This window comes from Ictalurus punctatus, chromosome 11 (genome assembly GCF_001660625.3).
Source record: "Ictalurus punctatus breed USDA103 chromosome 11, Coco_2.0, whole genome shotgun sequence".
Taxonomy (NCBI): domain Eukaryota; kingdom Metazoa; phylum Chordata; class Actinopteri; order Siluriformes; family Ictaluridae; genus Ictalurus; species Ictalurus punctatus.
This window is the reverse complement of record NC_030426.2, coordinates 18,764,386-18,784,059: the sequence shown is the minus strand read 5'-3', so window position 1 is coordinate 18,784,059 and position 19,674 is coordinate 18,764,386. Positions and strand designations below refer to the sequence as shown.

Sequence of the window (19,674 nt, the reverse complement as noted above, 5' to 3'; positions counted from 1 at the left end):
TGTGTGTGTGTGTGTGTGTGTGTGTGTGTATTCCCAGTGAGGGTGTTGAGAGAAGCTGTGTGCTGTGTGACGTATGACAGCTCCTCAGGGATTGGCTGTGACATCAGCAAATCATCCTTCCCTCTCTCTTTCTCTCTCTCTCTCTCACTCTCTCTCTCCCCCACCCTCTCTTCCTCTTGCTCCCTCTCTCTAGCACCCTCCCTCTTTAGCTCCCTTCCCCTCTCTGCCTGGTCTGCTTTTTTCCTCCTCCCTTTGAGCATCCTATGAAAGCCGCAGTGACTAGCAGCAGCAGCATCCATGGCCTAAACACGCACGGCCGAGCATTAGGCAGGCGACAGCCACTGGGAATCTCTCGAGCACGGCCGTGGTGTGCTGCCTCTCTTGCTCTCCATCTGCTAACCAGGGGCTTCTCCCCCTCCTCCTGTCTTTGCAGGCTCCTTGGAGATAGAGGAATGCAAATCTGCAATCATGATGGAAGGTAAGGGTTGTGTCTGCTTATACTTCATGTATTAATTTCTCTTTCTCTCTCTCTCTCATATTGCTTTTTGTCTTTCACTGTATGTTCAGCTTTGAGAGTGTGGGGTGGCTTTAAATGCCATAAGCTCTCTGGCTATTTTGAGTGGCTTGCCATTCTGGTGTCTTGCATATCATTCTCGGTAAAGAGCAGAAGCTCCTGGCTATCTTAAGCACACACACACACACACACACACAGATGCACACATACAGTACACACATTTTAGCAGGGATAATTGCTGTTTTTCCCCCTCGTTTCTCCTCTCACCCCCTTCCTTTGGCTTGGCGTGGTAAAGGATTATTTGGATTTCACAGTTGCAGCTTATGTGCCCAGCTGGCTGGGTCAGAATTCTCTTTGTATAAGGAGTTTATTTCACAAATACGCACCCACGCACATACTTATGTACGCTTACTCACTCTCTCTCTCTCTCTCTCTCTCTCTCTCTCTCTCTCTCTCTCTCTCACTCACTCGCTCGCATACATACATTCATCATACAACAGAACAGAGTCCTACTGTAATAGCATGTTTGTGCAGGTCCCTTTTTTTCCCCCCAGACAGAAAGTATGTTCTGTTTGTATATTTGTGTTTGTCAATGTGTGTGTTGGTGTCAGTGTGTGTGCCATCAGCTGTATTTTTGGGAGTGAAATGGAGGCTGGCTTGTCCACATGCGATGACGGAGGTTTTATGTAATTCCCCCGATGAGAACATGGATTAAAAGAGTGCACCCTATCAGATCAGTATCAGTTGTGGATGCGATTTGGTCGTGTTTCAGGTTATATAGTGAGTCATGTGTTTCTTCTACCATTTGGCGTATGTTTAATATGTTACATGTGCACTCACTAAGACAAATTCCTTGTATGTGTAACAACTGATTCTGTTAGCATGTTAGGCATCAAAGTGCATTTTCACATATTACATTCACCTGTCAAATGTTCCCCAGCATAGACAGGTATTTTATTGGTGCAAGAATATATTTGTGCATTCTCCAAGTATTGCGTTATCTCAAAAATGTGAGCTTGATTGGCTTCCCCATTCATCTCATGAATATTTCCAAATGTGATGTACCAGTGTGATTAGAGTATAATTTAATGCAAACCTTTACCTTAGTGGTTTTGTGTGTGTGCGCAAATATAGGCCACCATCCTCCCAACACTACCTATATTATTCATTCATGTTCTATCTCTCATGACATAAGTAATGTTTGTGTATCATGTGTGTGCATGTGGGTGTGCAAGTCCATGGAGGTGTTTAGGTGTTAGATAACAGCACAGGAACAGAAAGTGACAGTGAGGGGGACTGCATCCAGATAGCTGCGTGACATGAAGATGAATGTTGCTTAGTGTGGCTAGTACAGGCTTAGCAGTGTTTCCTGGATTACCTGCTGGTGTAAAATAGGAAGCTAATCCACTTCTCCTAGTGCTTTCTAAATTCTGAACCCTATGTGTCTGTGTGACAGCTGGAGTTGGTGTATGGCTGCAGAATAAGGTGACTTGAGTGATCTCAGGTTTCTAACAGGCCTGCGGTTTCTTTCTTGGCAGAGATATTGCAGCTAGGTCAGGTCCTACTGAGCAAAGACAGAATGGGGAAGCTCGCAGGGTTTTTTTTACATAATTCTTGCAGGGTGTGTCAGTCGAGGGTTATTTTTGAAATTAGAAAATAAAATCCTTGAAAGCTTTGGAGAGTCTTTTCTGTTATTTTACAGTATGGAAGACTGATTTACCAATGTAGCTTGTAAATTGGTATCTGATTTAAATCCAACATGGAGAATATCGTGTGTTTAAGCAGTAAATCCTGCTATTGGTATATTCGTGACGTAAGTTTTAAAATAACAACAACAATGGTTATTGCTATTATTGCCAAGACAGGCTCCAGATCCACCCTGTCCAGCATGAAGTGATTAATGAAGATAAACGAATAAACTAAATACAGTTAGTAGTTAAAAAATGAAACCATGGATCTAATTTAAAGGGAAATGCCACCTAATTTATTATCATGTGCTTGTTGGGGTGTCTCAAAGTTATCCAGCATTCATTCTACAGAAATTGTGTCCGTTTCTGAATTACTATGCAAGTGTTTACAATGTTCGTGATATGATTTCTGGTGGTTCACCTGACATTAAAGCTGCAGGATGAAAGATTTTTACATTTCTCCCTCCCTGGTAGAGAGTTACATGGAAGAACGTTTTCTAATGTGCATTGTGCTACATCCTTCTCCACCATCCTGATTATTATCATGTCTGCAAGTAGCACACATTCAATGAGAACTCAGGGCTGTGTCCTAAACCGTATTCGATGCACTATATAGGTTTGCTAAATAGTATCGACATCATAGGTGCACGAGAATATTATTTAGTAGAGTAGAATGTTGTTGCTGTTATTGCCTTCCCTTCAGGTTCACAGAAGTGTTATGAGAATAACACCTTCATATTTTTAATCGACCGACTAACTCGCCAGATATAGAAGTGTTTGAAATGCATAAAATACGAAGAAAAAGGAAAAAACGTGAAACACTCTTGGTCATTAGTCATCAAGCATGCTAAAGCGGAGCAGCAAAGGAGAAGACAGTGATCTGTAGACAAAATACACACACTAAAGTAAGTAAAGTAAGTTTTACACAATATGTTGAGTTTTAAATGTCTAATGTACAGTAACAAGAAGGCCAAAATCACCTGTAAGCCACTAGCTGGCCTATGTTAGTGAGCTGGGTAAAACAGTTTATAGGATAAATACAGACGCATCCATCGAATTGCTCTTGTCCTGTTTAAAATGCTCACATACCCAACTCAATCTGTTAGCCACTAGGCAAATCACGAAACAGCTTAACAACTGGTTAATGATATAAAAGCCGTAATGAGGATAAATCGGATCGGCTGGCTATAATTCACTAGCTTCTCTCCAAATTACAGAGCAAATAAATGCCTTACACGTTCAGTAAAGGGGGAAAAAAAAAGAGACTCCATCAGTCCTGTATTCCATTTCTTCTTGGATTGAACTCTTTCACTCTCTCACACCTGTTTGCTTTGTTTGCATTCCCCCCCCCCCCCCAGCTTCTTCCAGTCACCTTGTAGACAGACTTCTTTCACTAAGTGTATGATGATATTTGATGTATCTGAGCTGGAATCTGGGTATAAATTTCTGACCCAACACTGTTCTGACTATTACAATATTGCCACAGCAACAATTTAAACAAACAAACAAAAATTCTATTCACTATAGCTTTAAGTACAGTTTGTTCCACAGTTGGGAACTGGGTATGGAAATTTCCCCTCTCAGCACGGTTTTATGGAAGCGATCTCGTATCCGACTGAAATCATGACCATAACAGTAACACTATAGATATTGACACTCATGATCCTAGGTGTTAATACTGCTGATCCTTTTCAACATAAATGTACAGTGTTATTAAATCAACATCCATCTATTCAGTTTCACTGCTATGCTTTAAATCTAATTAGCTATTTCTTTCATGCATAAAAATAGAGACTGCTGACAAACTAGTCCATGGCCTCGTAGTCTTGCTGACATAGTCAATATTGCAGTTTTATATTTTTACAGTATCATATAATATCTGAAGCAGTAACACAGGAGAGATTTTTTTCTTGTCTAAAATTGTGTGCGCAGTGTATTTTCAGATTTTTGGACCTTCTCTGCCTCTTGCCTGTTATTCCTGTGTCCTCACAGTATATTTATAGAAAAGTATTGCTGTTTCTGTCGACACTTTAACATTGCACAAAAAAGGTCCGGTGCATTATGTAAGGCCCAAATATAAGGGGTTTCTGAATTGAAACATTTGTCTTAAGCTTGAACAGTGCTGCAGGGTTTTGAACAGTGATGCATTTGGTTGATTGACTCTTCTTGGATGCTCTTTTTTTTTAAACATCAGAAGCACATTTTATACATACAATCTAATCTGTAGAAATTATTCCTTCTACTCTGCTGTGGATTTAGCAACATTGACCTATCTATCTGTGGACTCCCTGTGTGCGCATTTGTATTTGCGTTTGCGTTGTTGACCCTGAGTTTGCATGTTCTCCCCGTACTTCGGTGGTTTCCTCCAGGTACAAACCACTTCTGGTGTTTTTTGCTAAAAAGCTCTATTTTGGTTTCATCTGACCATAGAACCCGATCCCATTTGAAGTTCCAGTAGTGTCTGGCAAACTGAAGACACTTGAGTTTGTTTTTGGATCAGAGTAGAGGCTTTTTTTCTGCTGAAATCCTTCCAAACAACTTGTGGTGATGTTGATGACTTCAGATTGTACTTTTGGAGACTTTCTGACCCCAAGACGCAACTAACTTCTGCAATTCTCCAGCTGTGATCCTTGGAGATTTTATGGGCACTCGAACCATCCTCTTCACAGTGCGTTGAGACAATATAGACACACGTCCAATTCCAGGTTGATTCATAACATTTCCAGTTGACTGGAACTTCTTAATTATTGCCCTGATGGTGGAAATTGACATTTTCAATGCTTGTGCTATTTTCTTATAGACACTTCCCATTTTGTGAAGCTCAGCAACCTTTTGCTACACATCACAGTTATAATCTTTGGCCTTACCCATTGTTATGAATGACCAAGGGAATTTGGCTTGTGTGTTACCTCATATTTATACCCCTGTGAAACAGGATGTCATGGTTGAACAATTTCCTGTTCCTGGTCACCCAGGTGTACTAAAAAATGTAAAATATCAATGGGAATATACTTCAAATATATTTTTCTCATATGAATTTATAGGGGTGCCAAAAATTGTTGCACACCTATGTTTAACAAAGATATATTTTTTTTGGATTAACATGTGCTGTGTTTGTAATTGTTTGATATCCATGAGTATTTTTGTGAATTTTTTTTAACAAAAGATCAAAAAGTTAAACAATAAAGAATTTCTCACAGCCTTCTTTGCTCATATTTACCAAGGGTGCCAGTATATTTGTGTGTGTGTGTGTGTTTGAAACTTTGAAGAGACTCTTAAGGCTTTACAGCCCAATTCACAAAATACAGTAACAAAATATTCAACAGAAAAATCAAAAATGAGAAAATAAAAGTAAAATAAAAAATGTGAATAAAAAGCTGAAAAACAAAAGAAAATGAATGAAAAATAAACCGTTCTGTACATAAAGTGTATACATTACTCTCTGCCGTTTTGTTTTGTTATGGAAGCCTTAAGGCTACCGGTGTGTATTTGAGGCTCGACTCTAATGGTTGTGGTCCTCATAAGGTGTGGTGTAGGTGGAGTTTATTTATTTATTTATTTATTTATTTATTTATTTATTTTATATAAATAGCAGACCAGGCTATGGAGGACTTGCTGGAAATAGTGCCAGTGGTAGATAGTATTTCCTGTGTTACAGCTCAGGATCTGTCCCCACCCAACACCACAGTTGTGTTTGTGACCACACGTTCACTTGGGTCACTAAAGTTCCTGTAGGCAACGGGAGTAAAGAATTCCCTATATAAAACAGCAACAGAGGGCTGGACTGGATCACATTATTTTTTAGACTTTCTCTTTTTTCAATTCTATTATGTAATTTCTCTCAGACGGTTATTGTCCATATTCTGTTTGTAACACCAGCACATATTCACCACTGCTATCTGTATTTTTTTCTTTCTTTCTTTCTTTTTTTTCTTTATTGCTTTCCGTCAAGACATTTGCTCTGTGTGTAGACTCAAATGTCTAACCCACTCCCCGTGGCCTTTTTATATTAGTAACCGGAGATTCATCTGTCTCTGTCTCTCAGGTGGGGCGAGAAAAGAACAACTCGGTTATGTCATTTCGCTTTACCCTTAATGAACCTGAAAACATTGAACGGACCATACGCACTGAAGGCAAATGCATTTTGATTCATATAATACAACTTGCACATTAGCTTCGAAGGAACATGACGTTTAGGAGAAAGGAGGGAGTGTGTGAAATGGCGTGCATTGTACAGGAGTAATACAGGCTGCAGAGTGCACTGGCAGTAGCTGAAATGAGAGTAGAAGTGTTTTTTCCCAGCAGGCTAAAACAAATAGAGAGTAGCCGTATGGCTGGCATAGAAGGAAATGGACTTACTTTGCATGAATGAAAAGAAACATTGCTTTGCTGTTGCTCAATGCCTATATGGCACACAGAAAAATACTTGGCGCCATGTACCAGGAATATGGGTATTTTATTTGCATTGTGTATGTGTGTGTGTTTTCTGTCTGGAGCAGACAACTCTGTATTTATACCCAAGTCTATTTATTTATTGATTTATTTTATTTTTATTATTTTTCTTACATATCACCACCTCGGAATGATAAGGTTTTATCCCCCTGTAGAATTCTCAATTCCTTTTAAGAGGCTGTTGATGTAGTTTCTTTGACGTCACGACTCTTGATGTAGTGCAAAGCAAGTTGCAGGTTTATATTAATGTGCTTGTTCTAATACTATTTATAGTAACAGCTCATTCACAGGGACTTGTACTGTGGACCGTCACATAATTTAAGAGGAATAATACACTAGTGCTGGACATTCTCTGATAGGAAAATAATCATCTACGGGGTGGTAACAGTAATGCTTCACTTTAGGCTGCATCACACTACCCTGTTGTTGATCATTTTCCTATAGTAGAACACCCTGCTGTGTTTAGTTACTTATCCGACTTTTAGGCATAAATCAGTTAGAGGGTCATGTGTTTGTAAGGTTTTTTACATTTGACAACAAAGTTTTGTTAATGCACGTAGAGCTGGATTAGAGCTATGAAATATTTCGGTGGAATGTTGCAGTTTGATCTTTAACATTGCATTAAAGTGGACATGACATCAGGACTGGGCGAAATGACAAAAATATCATATCACAACACTAGAAGACATTTCTATGATGCACAAGGTTTTAGTTTAACAAACAGCCTCTTTGTTTAAAAAGAAAACAAACAAACAAAAAACGAGTTCAATCATATATTTATTTAATGTCTACAGAGATGAATGATATAGCACTGAAAAGAATGGGGGGAAATATAAAAATTTAATATTTTGCCATTTTAAAGATTCAAAACTTGACGCTTCAAAGCGATACATCTAACGAGCTGCTATTCATCAAAACTGTTATTTAAAAAGTAAAGCTTGTGATATCTGCCATATCTCAGAAAAGTGTATTAATAAGTTATCATGATATCAATATTATGTTGTCACATTGCCCATCCCTACATGTCATTATGATAACAGAGTAAATGCACACATGGGGGGAAAAAATCAATTGACAAAAAAAATTAACCATAAACTAGTGCAACCTGAAAACGCATATTTGTAAAAGTACATAATGTTCCAGTTTGAAATTCTACTGTAGATTGTATGTCAGGTCTAGCCGTGTGTGTGTGTGTGTGTGTGTGTGTGTGAGAGAGAGAGAGATTGGCAGGGAGGTCTCACTGGCACCAGATTATAGCTGTTCTCTAAGCATGGCCCAGGATTATAATATTTTCTCACTGCTGTAAGACAGAATTACAGAGAAGTAAACAATAAACATGTAAATGAGTGAGAGAGATGGTATGTGTGAGAGAAAGAGAGAAAGTGGCAGGAAGAATGAATTATGCAACACAAAGAAAAGCAGGGGTTGGTTCAGAAATACACTCCCACTGTCTAGATGAAGGAAAGCCAGTGAGAAGTGGATGAAAATGGAAAGATGTGGCTAAAAAGTCTTTGTCCTGTAGCCAATTACAGTTGGAGTATTTCTGTCACCTTAGGGCTGTGTGTGTGTGTGTGTGTGTGTGTGTGTGTGTGTGTGTGTGTGTTTGTATAATGAGGTTCAGTGTGGACTGAAGAGGATTCTACTTTTAAGTTCTTTTCCTTTGTATGCATGATACAGTAAACAAATCCATGATTATCATTATTTCTATTGCTAGCTGAACTATACTACATGAACCCATGCTGAATTTGGTTATTATTCTTGTCCGTGTGTTAAGAGTACCGAACCTGGACAGGTTTATGAAGTTAGAAATAGTGTAGACCATTTAACGGTCAATGCAATCATCGCTCAAGTCATTTTAATGCACACAGACACTTTGATGAAGAAAGTACTGTTTGCTTGACTGTTTAATGTTGCTTCACATACACCGTATGGCCAGAAGTATTTGGACACCTGACCATAACATCTCTATGTGAGCCTTCCTCAAAGTTAGAAGCATGTAGTTGTGTAGAATGGCTGTATGCTATAAGCTATAATGCTGTAAGCTTAGCCCAAATATGTTCCAGCATGACAATGCCCCTGTGCACAAAGCGAGGTCCATGGAGACACGGTTTGCCAAGGTTGGAGTGGAAGAATTGAGTGTCCTGGACAGAGCCCTGACCTCATCCCCACTGAACACCTTTGGGATGAACTGGAACACCTTGCGCTGGGCCTTTTCAGTAGACATCAGTGCCTGATCTCTTGTGGCTGAAAGAGCAAATCCCCACAGTCATCTTTCAGTCGTGTTTTTAGAAGAATGAAGGTTGGTATAGAAGCAAAGGGGGAACAACTATTAACAGGTATTAATGCCCATGCTTTTGGAATAGGATGTTCAATACTTGGGTGTCCACATACCTTTGGTCCTATAGTGTAAATCGAAATGCAGAGTTCAAAGTACATCAGACTAAAATGAAGCTGAAATATTTCTATTGTTCTTAGTGAAAAACGATTCACACTAGCGCTGTATGAGAAATGTCAACCTCCAGAAAATTTATCCTACAGGTATGTAATGGGATAAGTTTGTTCTTCACTGTATCTGAATGATTTTTTTTTATATGCATATATGAAGCGCTTACTATGGTCTATAATGTTTCCATTTCTACCAGGAGCTTTCTAAAACTCTACTACACTATTAAGAGCACAGTGGATGTTCCGAGAAGCCTTTTAAATTTAGCGGTTATGTTATATTGCATTATTGTGTATATTGTGCATCACTGAGAGGTTTTACAAGAGAAAAAGCGAAAATAAACCAAAGCACCACAATCAGGCTAATTAAACAGGTTATTTAAATGAATCACGTCTCACACTTTTTATATTTGCTTATGCATCAATATTATGATTGCGGGTTAATGTAAATAAATTCAGTGATACAATAATATAATCGTATCACTGCGTGTCACAAACATGAAAAGTGTTCATTAGTAGTCACCCAAATATAAAAGTTTTAAACATAAAAGGAGACAATTTCAAATATTTTTTAAGAAGTTGCATTTTTTAAAAATAAATAAATAAATAAATAAATAAAATTGAGCTGAAATACTGTTAGAAGTTAAAATAGAACTGTAAAAGCTCTACAACCCGAATAGGAGTTAACTACAACCCGAATAGGAGTTAACTACAACCCGAATAGGAGTTAACTATAACCCGAATAGGAGTTAATTATAACCCGAATAGGAGTTAACTATAACCCCAATAGGAGTTAACTATAACCCGAATAGGAGTTAATTATAACCCGTATAGGAGTTTGAAAATGTGTCTCTGCTCTTCTTGGCAAATGTGATCTTCATATTTCTGTTTGGAAAAAAAAAATTCTGTAGTGATACTGATGAGCACTTGGCACAGATCTGTTTCCTGTTTACAATTTCTTTGTGGGAAAAAAGAGCCCATGATCATCTATATATCTTAAGCTGCCAAAGATGTTTGACTTCATTAAAGACAAATTAAAGACATTAGGGTGAAAGAGAGGCACTTCACCACATTACTACACACGCTCTGCACATAAACACAGGACAAGCATCTCTAAGATTGTGTCAGGAAGGAAGGAGTATTACTCCTTATAAAAACATTGAACAGATAAAGAGTGGTTAAGAATAGATTATGTTAAACATACACTCTCCCTCTCTCTCTCACTCACTCTCTTCCCTATTGTCTGTGACTAGGCTGGAAGATGCTGCTCCTCTAAGCAGCTTGATTTATGTTAGTTATGTTTTATTAATTTACCTCCATTATTCATTGATCAGCCTTCAAATTTATTCATGGAGGATTTCGTCTGTTTTCTTCTAGGTTAGGGGTGTGTGTGTGTGTGTGTGTGTGTGAGAGAGAGAGAGAGAGAGAGAGAGAGAGAGAGAGAGATTGCTTTTGGGAAATCAGAATCAGACTACTCGGAGATCAGGAACGCAGCAGGATTCTCGGCAGTGTGCTTCAGTATCCAAGCACTTCAACTGATTGAGGTGTCATTCACAGACTTGCTAACATTCATTTGATAATACATTAGCTACATAACAATAAGGACAGTGGTATGGTTGGACAAATAGACGTACCATTTAAATGTATACGTTCCTGCCGGTGTTAGAGCCTCATTTGGCAAAGCGTAGAACAACAAATTTCTAAATATGCTAAATATCCTTCTAAATATGCATACAGATTATGTTGTCAGTTCGAAATCGCTTATTTTTTTCAAATGCATAGATGAATTTATTGAATATTTTGTAAAGAAATATATAAAAATGATTTCATACTAATGTCTTGAAACAAAACGAACCAAAAGAAATCCATAAATTTAGATAAGACTAGCAATTCCATTAGGACAAATGTATTGGTACCCTATAAAAGGAGGAACACTTATTGTGTGTTTGTGGTAGCCAACACACTGCAATGGCTGAGCTGCAATCCGGGAAGATTTAGCACATGCTTAGCAGGCCCTCTATGACCATTTAGTAATCATTTTGTCATTTAGCTCTCTGTGAACTTTGCCTCTTATGGAGTTTTGTTTGACATCAAATGTTTGGTGTTTATCATACTAATGGTGTATGAAAAAGTTTATGAAGCATTTGGAATTTTCTGTATATCTGCGTAAATATGACCTGAAACAACATCCGATTTTCACGGAAGTACTGAAAGTAGCCAACAAGAACCCAATTAAACAAGTGAGACCAAAAACATTATACTTAATTATTAAACTTTGGTCAAAATTGTGTTTGTCTCACCAGCTTTTAGCACAAATGAAGTGAGAAAATAATTCTACTGTACTGACATTTATTTAGTGCTTTTAATGGACATTGTCACAAAGCATCTTTTACAGAAATCTGAATGTAGATTTAGATCCCGTAAGAACAAGCAGGAGGTGACAGAGGTGAGGAAAAACTGAGATGATCTGAGGAAGAAACCTTGAGAGGAACCAGACTCAAGCCAGATACCGGATAGTAGGATTATAAGTCATTACTCTTCCACAACTGTATACTATATTTTTAAACAATCCTGAGTGTCAGGGTCTTTATGATTACAGTACATGTTTTTAGGTAGTGTATGGTATCCAAGTGGACTTATCCAATGAAGTCTGATACTTAGGCATCACTTGTGTTTGGTAAGTGTAATCTTTAGGTTATCCATGTGGCCTGTTCACAGCATTCTTTCAGATTTCCATGTGGGACCATCCCCAGCAGCAGAGAATGAATCACAAGTACCGAAAGCTCCAAGCAGATGTAGTACATCAGAATGGGTCAGGCAGGTCTGGAGGGCAGAGAGAGTCAGGATCAGGCACCAACATCCCTTCAGGCAGCAGGAGTAACATGTATAGCTTGCCAGAGAAATAATGTGAATAACTTTAAGCAAAAGCTTAAAAATCCTGTCACAATTCTTACAACCTGGTTTTGTGGGTATTCACTCTTTGTCACCACACTTCAGCATAAATTGGCTAGATAACTTGACTACTCACTAAATGCAACTTGTGCAGTGGATGGTCAGCCATCAGTCAGCTGGTTTCTACTATTCTGGTTAGTATATTGGCCTGATATAGACCTATTAGCCTGAGGTATAGTTACCTCTTTTTTTTATTACAGTTGTGGACTGGACTGTTGGATTCCATGGTAAAATGGCCACACTTTTACCCAAGTGATACTACCACTAAAATAATGATGCAAAATCAGTAAGTGACAGTGAAGTTATGGTATGGTATGGTATGGTATGGTATGGTAGCAACACTTGTATTGTTCTCCACTTGATATATTGTTTTGCATGCATTTCCAATCCTAAATGAATAAATGTAATAATAATAATAATTCAAATAAAGTTAGCCAACTGGTTATTGCTGCCACTTAAATATGGCCATGAAATCTGCACCATGCACACCTGGAGCCTGTTTTGTTTCATAATACAGGTGCATCCCTAATCATATTATTTTCCACACTCGGAAAAGTATGTATGTATGTATGTATATATTATGTATGTATGTATGTGTATATATATATGTGTGTGTGTGTGTGTATATGTGTGTATATTATATATATATAATATAAACATTCCAATCTTCTGCCTTTTTATTATGTCATGATCATACGGATTGGGGCCATCATCTAAAAAAATGTATCTATGATTATTGTACATCCTGAATCTGTTTCACTTTATCATTTATTTGATTTGTTTTATAGATTGCTGTGTAGCAAGTTGTTGCTCATGTGCCTGTGAATATTTTGGTGCTGAAAGTGTTGGGGCGTGTGTTTGAGGCAGCGGATGAGTCATCTGAATGAGCGATGCTGCTCTCTGTGGGCTGTGTCATCTCAAGGATGGCAGACATTACAGAGATTAAGCTCCAAGTTGACAGGCAATGTTAGCAGTAGCTGCTAATGACTAAGCTGTTCTATTTTCTAACCTGATCATTTTTAGCCACTCTGTCTGGACTCAAATCCATGTAACAAGAACTTGAGCACAGCAGAGAAAATAATATTGCTGCTAAAAATGAGGGGAGGGGGGGGGCTAAATTAATGTAAGTTAATGTGACATTCAGTAAATATGAGCTGATGTAAATTATATGACAAACCATTGAAGTTGTATTACTGAAGCAATTGCGATAAGCTGCTGCCTACAAGGTCTTGTTTATGCCTGCCATTTAATGTATGTCAACTGCTACATGCATAAGAAACATTTCACGTAAGCTGTATGAGGGACAGTACGGTGTTGATAGACGCTGTTCAGCTTCTGTCCCGGTCCCAAAGATGAGTCATCCCTATTAGGTTTCATTAGAATTCACTGCTCCCTAATAGAGCCGCCACTGATTTACAGAATCAGCAAAGACAAGTAATAGGAAGAGAACGACAGGAGTATTAAAAGCAGTACAATATGAGCACAAACTTGGATGAATTCCCATGTCTGTTTTCATTGCAGACACCCTTAGAAGCTCCAAAAATCACCTGAAGTCCCCGCTGGTCTGAGAGTATTTGAACATACTCTATACTGAGTCATCTATAGCTCTTGCCCTTTAAATGTGTGTGTGTACATCTTTCTAGGTATATTCCCTTGTGTGTATTCGTATTAGAGTTAAAATAAAGCAAATACAGTACAGTGACTGTCACGCAGGCCGAGAAAGATGCTGATCTGTCCTAAAGGTTACAAAAATAGCTAACTACACTAGATACACCCAATAGGAATTCAGAGACCTGGCCCCTCATGGTCTGTTACATTAGATGTTGGGACATGATGGGGCATTGCAAATGCCAAAAGATATCTGATTAAACTCAAATAGGCCAAGGTAAGCAGTAAGAGTAGCCTTTTTCTTATCCAGAATGTCTGAAGTGGAAAACCATTTATACATGAGCAAAGTTTTTTCAGTTCAGTATAGAATTGATTTCCCAATAATCTATACAAATGCAAATTGACGTCTTTTATTTTTACTATTACATTTGGTGCTTACAACACGGTTAAGAACATTTTCCAACACTGGATCACGTGCACGTAACCTGGCCTGGGCATTCGGGGCTGTAGCCAAGAAGTGTTGTAATTTCGTATCTTCGATGAACAGAGGCGAGACCAATCAGACAGGGTTTATAGGAAAATATGTGGAAATACTCATGTCTTATTGGCTGACAGCTCTCAATCCTGGAACCGTTAGCTCACACAGTCGGTTATTGGGTGGGGGGGGAATGGATATACGTCAGTTTTGTTATTTATTTATTTATTTATTTATTTATTATTACCAGTAAAGGGGTTGAAATTGAAACACTTACATCCTGTCATTCTGAGCAGGAAAACAAGGTGTGTAAATGCCTATATGAGTTCCAAGTTACATGAACGTGATACGAATAGAGCACAAGGACAGCCAATGTACTTTGTATAGCACTGTAGCAGCTAAACTAATACAAGGATAGATTAGTTGTGCGTCCCTTTGGCTAGCGACACCAAACTAACCTAGCCAAAATTTTTTATATTTTATCGGTCTGGTAGTCCTGCAAACAGTGATAATACCCAAGGCAAGTTTCATGATAAATCCAACTTTTTGTCCAATTTTCAATTTTTTTTTTTAACCAATTAGCCCTCACATGCAAGAAAAAAATGCATGGAAACAGTCTATTTGGAAAAAGTTTTTTGATGATGATGAAATCTTGTTTCAGTCCCGGATGATTAACAGTCCAGCTAATGCCCTGGATCACATGTCAGTGTCACTGCATGTAGAGGGCAAAAATATTTCCCTAATGTGCAGAGCATCCCCACCTGGGAATATGCGTTGAACTGCTTACAACAAAAACCTTACATTATTTATTAAAGAGGGTCTGAGGCTACTTGTTATTCACTAGTACTGTTCAAAAAAGAACCTATTCAACTGACCATCATACATCATTTGTTAGTTTTGCCAGTACAGTATTGTTTATAATATAATCAACAGAGGACACTAGGAATGTTAGTGATTATGGCCAAGTCCTGTAAGAAGTTAGCAATGCCACTCACTCCTGCTTCTTAAAGTAATGACTATTTATGTTAAAATAACCAACAAGGCATAGCATAAAATAAATATAAAACAAATGGCCAGTGGTCTGTATGGCCTTTTGAATACAGGGAAAAACAGAACAGATTTAGTGGCGCCATCGGCTATAAAGAGGGTATTTGTTTATTTAATACAAATCAGTCTGTTTTGTTGTGTTTATTTAAAGAGTTGGAAGATAAAAAAAATCATGTAGGTTATTTAAATGTTCTCATCTGAAGACAGAAAATTTATTTTGGTCCCAGACCCAACCTCAGTTAATTAGCAAAGTTACTCTTACCAACTAAACAAAATGATGTGACTTGGCACTCTTACAGATTAAATTAAAGACAGTGATTAAACTAGAGAACCCACAGACATTCCTGGAGCTACCCACTTCCAGACAGAGACAGAAAATGAGAGCAAGTGATGCGGAGCTATGTTTTGACAGCAGTAGGAACGAACTGACCATGTACACTGGCCTTTGAATATATAATCTACTGTTCATGCATCACCTACTGTGAGGATGTAAAGATGTTTTCCCACAGACCTCTGTGTATCACATAACCCCATTAAGCATGTCCTACAACTAGAGCCAGCTGTTTGCAAAAGAAAAGAACTCATCCTCTGACGTGAACAGGAGTCATCACCCATTCATGTGTAGTTGCTAATGACATTTCTATTATAACCAACCAGACCTCTGCTAAAAGTGGTAAGAGCCTTTCCGTTCACAGCTTTTGTCTTATTACTGGAAGGTTTGACAACCTGAGGTAATTTATTACATGATTGGGGTTTGTTTGTTTGTTGTTTGTTTGTTTGTTTTGTTTTGTTTTGTATCAATTGGGACTATAAACAGATACAGAAATATACATTGTTACACAAATAGTTTGCCTCACTTCCTAGGTTAGTATGGTTCATGCATGTACAAGCATAAAGTAGCTTGTACATGTCTGCATTTTTTTTTTAAGCTTTGGCCTTATTGACAAGGAAAAGCTTTGAATTTGATATTACAGGACAATAGCTTGAAGGTATATATTTATATAAAATACGAATAGATTTACCTAAATTGGTGGACATTTTGAACAGCGTCAATGTACCAGAAATGTATTCAACTGGGATCTTGATACGTTAGTTATGTGTGAGATTCAACATTTTGTAAAGTGCTAAACAAGGTTTTAAGTGGACTTGTTTTGACCTGGGTATGTTGCTACTGCTAGTGAGTTGTTGTTGTTTTTTCCCTTCCAGTTTTTTAGAGTTTCTTGTCTTAAGCAGTACCTGCTGAAGGATGATTTGTCACAAATGATGAGGTAGCTTGTGCAGAGTATTTAAGAAAATGGTTGAGGTTGGGGTCTTGCTCATGGGGCTATAGGTTGACATCAGGTCAGGTGATCCTGGTTGGTTATTCCCCGTGCTGTTCTAGAGGCGGATGCATTCAATGAGCCCAGTGCCCCATCAGTTCCACACAGCACCCAGGGCTAGGGTTAGCCCTGTGTGACTACTGATATGGGGAATGAGGCTGAATTTCAAACTTGCAGCTAGGCAATCTTTAGGTGTAACTATAAGAGAAAGCACAAGAGCAGGCAAGCAGTTTGTGTTGAAGTTGGCCTGCAAAAATGGGGTTGCAAAAAATATAGAGTTGAAAAAATGAGGTATGACTCATCTAGAGCCACTTCACCTAGTGTGATGTCCATTTTACATACAAGTACTATTATTGAATAATGGCTCTCTCAGTGAGGAATGTTCTGGATGTACACACTGAATACAATGGCCCCATTTGGTGTCAGTGATGACTTTAATCTTCAGTGTTTTTTAGAGGACTGATGTACGACTCTATGAAAGACATCACATTCATTTTACAAAATGAAAATATGTGTTGCCTGTTATGAAGGTCCTGATGTACCCGAATTCTCTGCTTATCTAGGCACGTTACCAGAGACCGTATTTCCTGTTTATGCTCTTACTAAATTTCTATCTTGTAAATTAAAGGAAGTAGTTGATTTGTTAGATTATTTTTTTGTTTGTTTGTTTGTTAAAGAGGATTTTTCAGATACAAATCTGCCACTTCTCCTGTCAGATCACTGTATTAACTCACGCAGGGAAATGTTTGTTTTATGAAATGTTTTATCCTGTAGTTTGAATATAATATCAGGTGGACATTATGCAAGCAGTTTCAGATACAGTAAGTGCATATAAAATTTTAGTGTCCTCTCCTTATTGCCAGCTTGTGCTAATTAGTTTGTGGGAAGTGGTAGCTCAGTGGTTAAAATGTTAGCCTACTGATTGGAAGGTTGCGAGTTCAATTCCCAGCACCGCCAAGTTACCACTGTTGGGCCCGTGAGCAAGGCCTTCAACCCTCAACTGCTTGGTTGTGTAAATGAGATAAATGTAAGTCACTCTGGATAAGGGTGTCTGCATATGCAGTAAATGTGCTTCAGTTAGCCATGGTCTGGAAATCTAGGTATTATAAATCTGCATACATGTATACTGAAACATTTTGGCTAGCTCTTAAAAAATCTTGAATTGCATTTAGTCATTTTTCTTGTGTTTGCCAAACCAGACTATCCCCTTGCTCCTCTATCCCATTATTTGTTAGCCATTTATACAGGTATTAGATGCTTGTGTTGTCAGGAAGTCAGTCTTTATTTATTTTGTCAATAAATAATGACATGGCTACCAATTTATGATGCCAAATCATCATACAAAGAAGAGCAATTTTCACTATTTCACTATTTATGGTCTTTATGGGCATTTCCCTCTACATGGTCACATGATTTAAGTGCATGTGATAAATTCAACACGATTCATCATGCTTTCATGACTGCAGTGGACCTTAGCATTGAATGTGCAGGTATATACAGTATATAAAGATATCTACAGTATATAAATTCATTTGAAGTACTGTTAAACCCAGATATTAATTCATTCAAAATAGTAAAACGTAATAATAAAATAAACAATTGTGGATTTTTGCACATTTTGATGTGTCTATGAACCTCATGATGATTTCTATGGTAGGCAGTATTAAGGACTGCTTTTTGAACCTAAAATATCTTAGAAAAGATTAAATTATTTTCTTTCCCACAAATAAATGTGTTTCACTCCAAAACTGTGTCGCAAACATAATAAAGGGTTTATTTTGTTCGTGTCTTAATTAATCTGTGGTATGGTGGTGTTTCCTTATAGAAATCAGAAAGTATGACGTAAACACAGGTTTCTGCTGCTAAATTAAGTTTTTGACATTCTGTTACAGTGCAGTTTCTCTTCCCGGACTCGGGACATAAACCATTACTGTAGATTGACTGGTTGTTCCGCTAACAGGTATGTCAAGGATTTCGCCCAGCTGACATAGATTGTCAGGAGAGTACTGTTTCCTTCTTTACCCTGAAGCACAAGGCCTAGACCTTCACCAGAAATTGCTCAGTGCTGTGACTCAACAAATCGCAATTATAGGGCTCTGGGCGCTACAGCTCATTAGGTTTAAGATAGTACATTTGCCAAAATCAACATCTTAATCAGAGAAAGGCAGATTGCCAGATCACTTGTTTAAAAATAAATGAATATATAAATCTCATGTCATCAAAACACAATGTAAAAGAACAAATACTTCAAAGATTTCTGAGAAATGTGCTCATGGGAGTACAATAACGTCATAAAGATATGAAAAACTGTGCACTTTTACAGTATTTTATAGTGCATTAGCTCCGAAATATAAAGGTTTGTGATGATGCATGAGCATCATGCAGTTTTTGAAATGAAAGTCATGGTTTGTGTTCCCTGGCTGCATGTGTGCGCATGTGAGCATGCACGTGTATTATGTAATTAAGTGTAGTTCAGTACACGGCAGCTGTCCCCTTTTGCACCCATTAGACTATTAACGTTTCTCTGAACTGGGCCAGATGAGGTTGATCAGACATCGTCTGTGTTTTGTCTCGGTTTTAGGGTCACAGCTGTACTCCAAATATACTGTCATTTAGATTTAGGCGTCTTTCACAGGGTCTAATCAGTGCAATCAGTTTTAGATGACAAGCACAGCATGCTTTCTTTTATTTCTGTCATGAAGAAATGTGGTACAGCGTTTTATGCCCCACTGAATCAGTTATTTTTATTTATGGTTGGATAAACCGAGCTGCTACTGCTAAGTAACAAGAAACAGTAAACAATTCTGTGTGTCTTGTGCAGAATAATCAACAGACTAGTTTACAGATTACCTCTGTACAAATTTTCCAACATACACAGAAAGGGAACTTCAGATATGCTGGGTATTACTGTCTCTGGTTATGTGTAAATTTCTAACATATATGTACACGTTGAGCTCCAGCTAATCTGGAGATTATTGCTTGTTTACAGTCATGAACAACAGCAATAAACAGATTGTTGTTCTTGAAAATTGACAACCTCAAGAATCAACTAAACTGTGCAGTTGTCTAAATTTAAAATCCTGTTATTATGGCCCTCATTGTGCTTAATGGTAGAATTATTATTGCTTATAAATATAATATATTATATATAAGTAACCTGACTTTTGCAGGTTAATA

At 37.9% G+C, this 19,674-nt stretch overlaps 1 protein-coding gene across 13 annotated transcripts in view; it reads left to right on the top strand.

The window, feature by feature from the left end:
* sgip1a (SH3GL interacting endocytic adaptor 1a) overlaps nucleotides 1-19,674 on the top strand; it is an 83,097-nt gene that overhangs the window by 16,438 nt on the left and 46,985 nt on the right. For 10 of the 13 annotated variants that reach the window (XM_053683800.1, XM_053683796.1, XM_053683802.1 and 7 more), the window contains exon 2: nucleotides 194-478. In XM_053683800.1, coding sequence (XP_053539775.1) covers nucleotides 469-478 — 10 coding nt within the window. In that variant the 5' untranslated portion in view covers nucleotides 194-468. The remainder of the gene's footprint in view (nucleotides 1-193; nucleotides 479-19,674) is intronic. The other 3 variants (XM_053683798.1, XM_053683799.1, XM_053683797.1) reach the window with 1 other exon arrangement.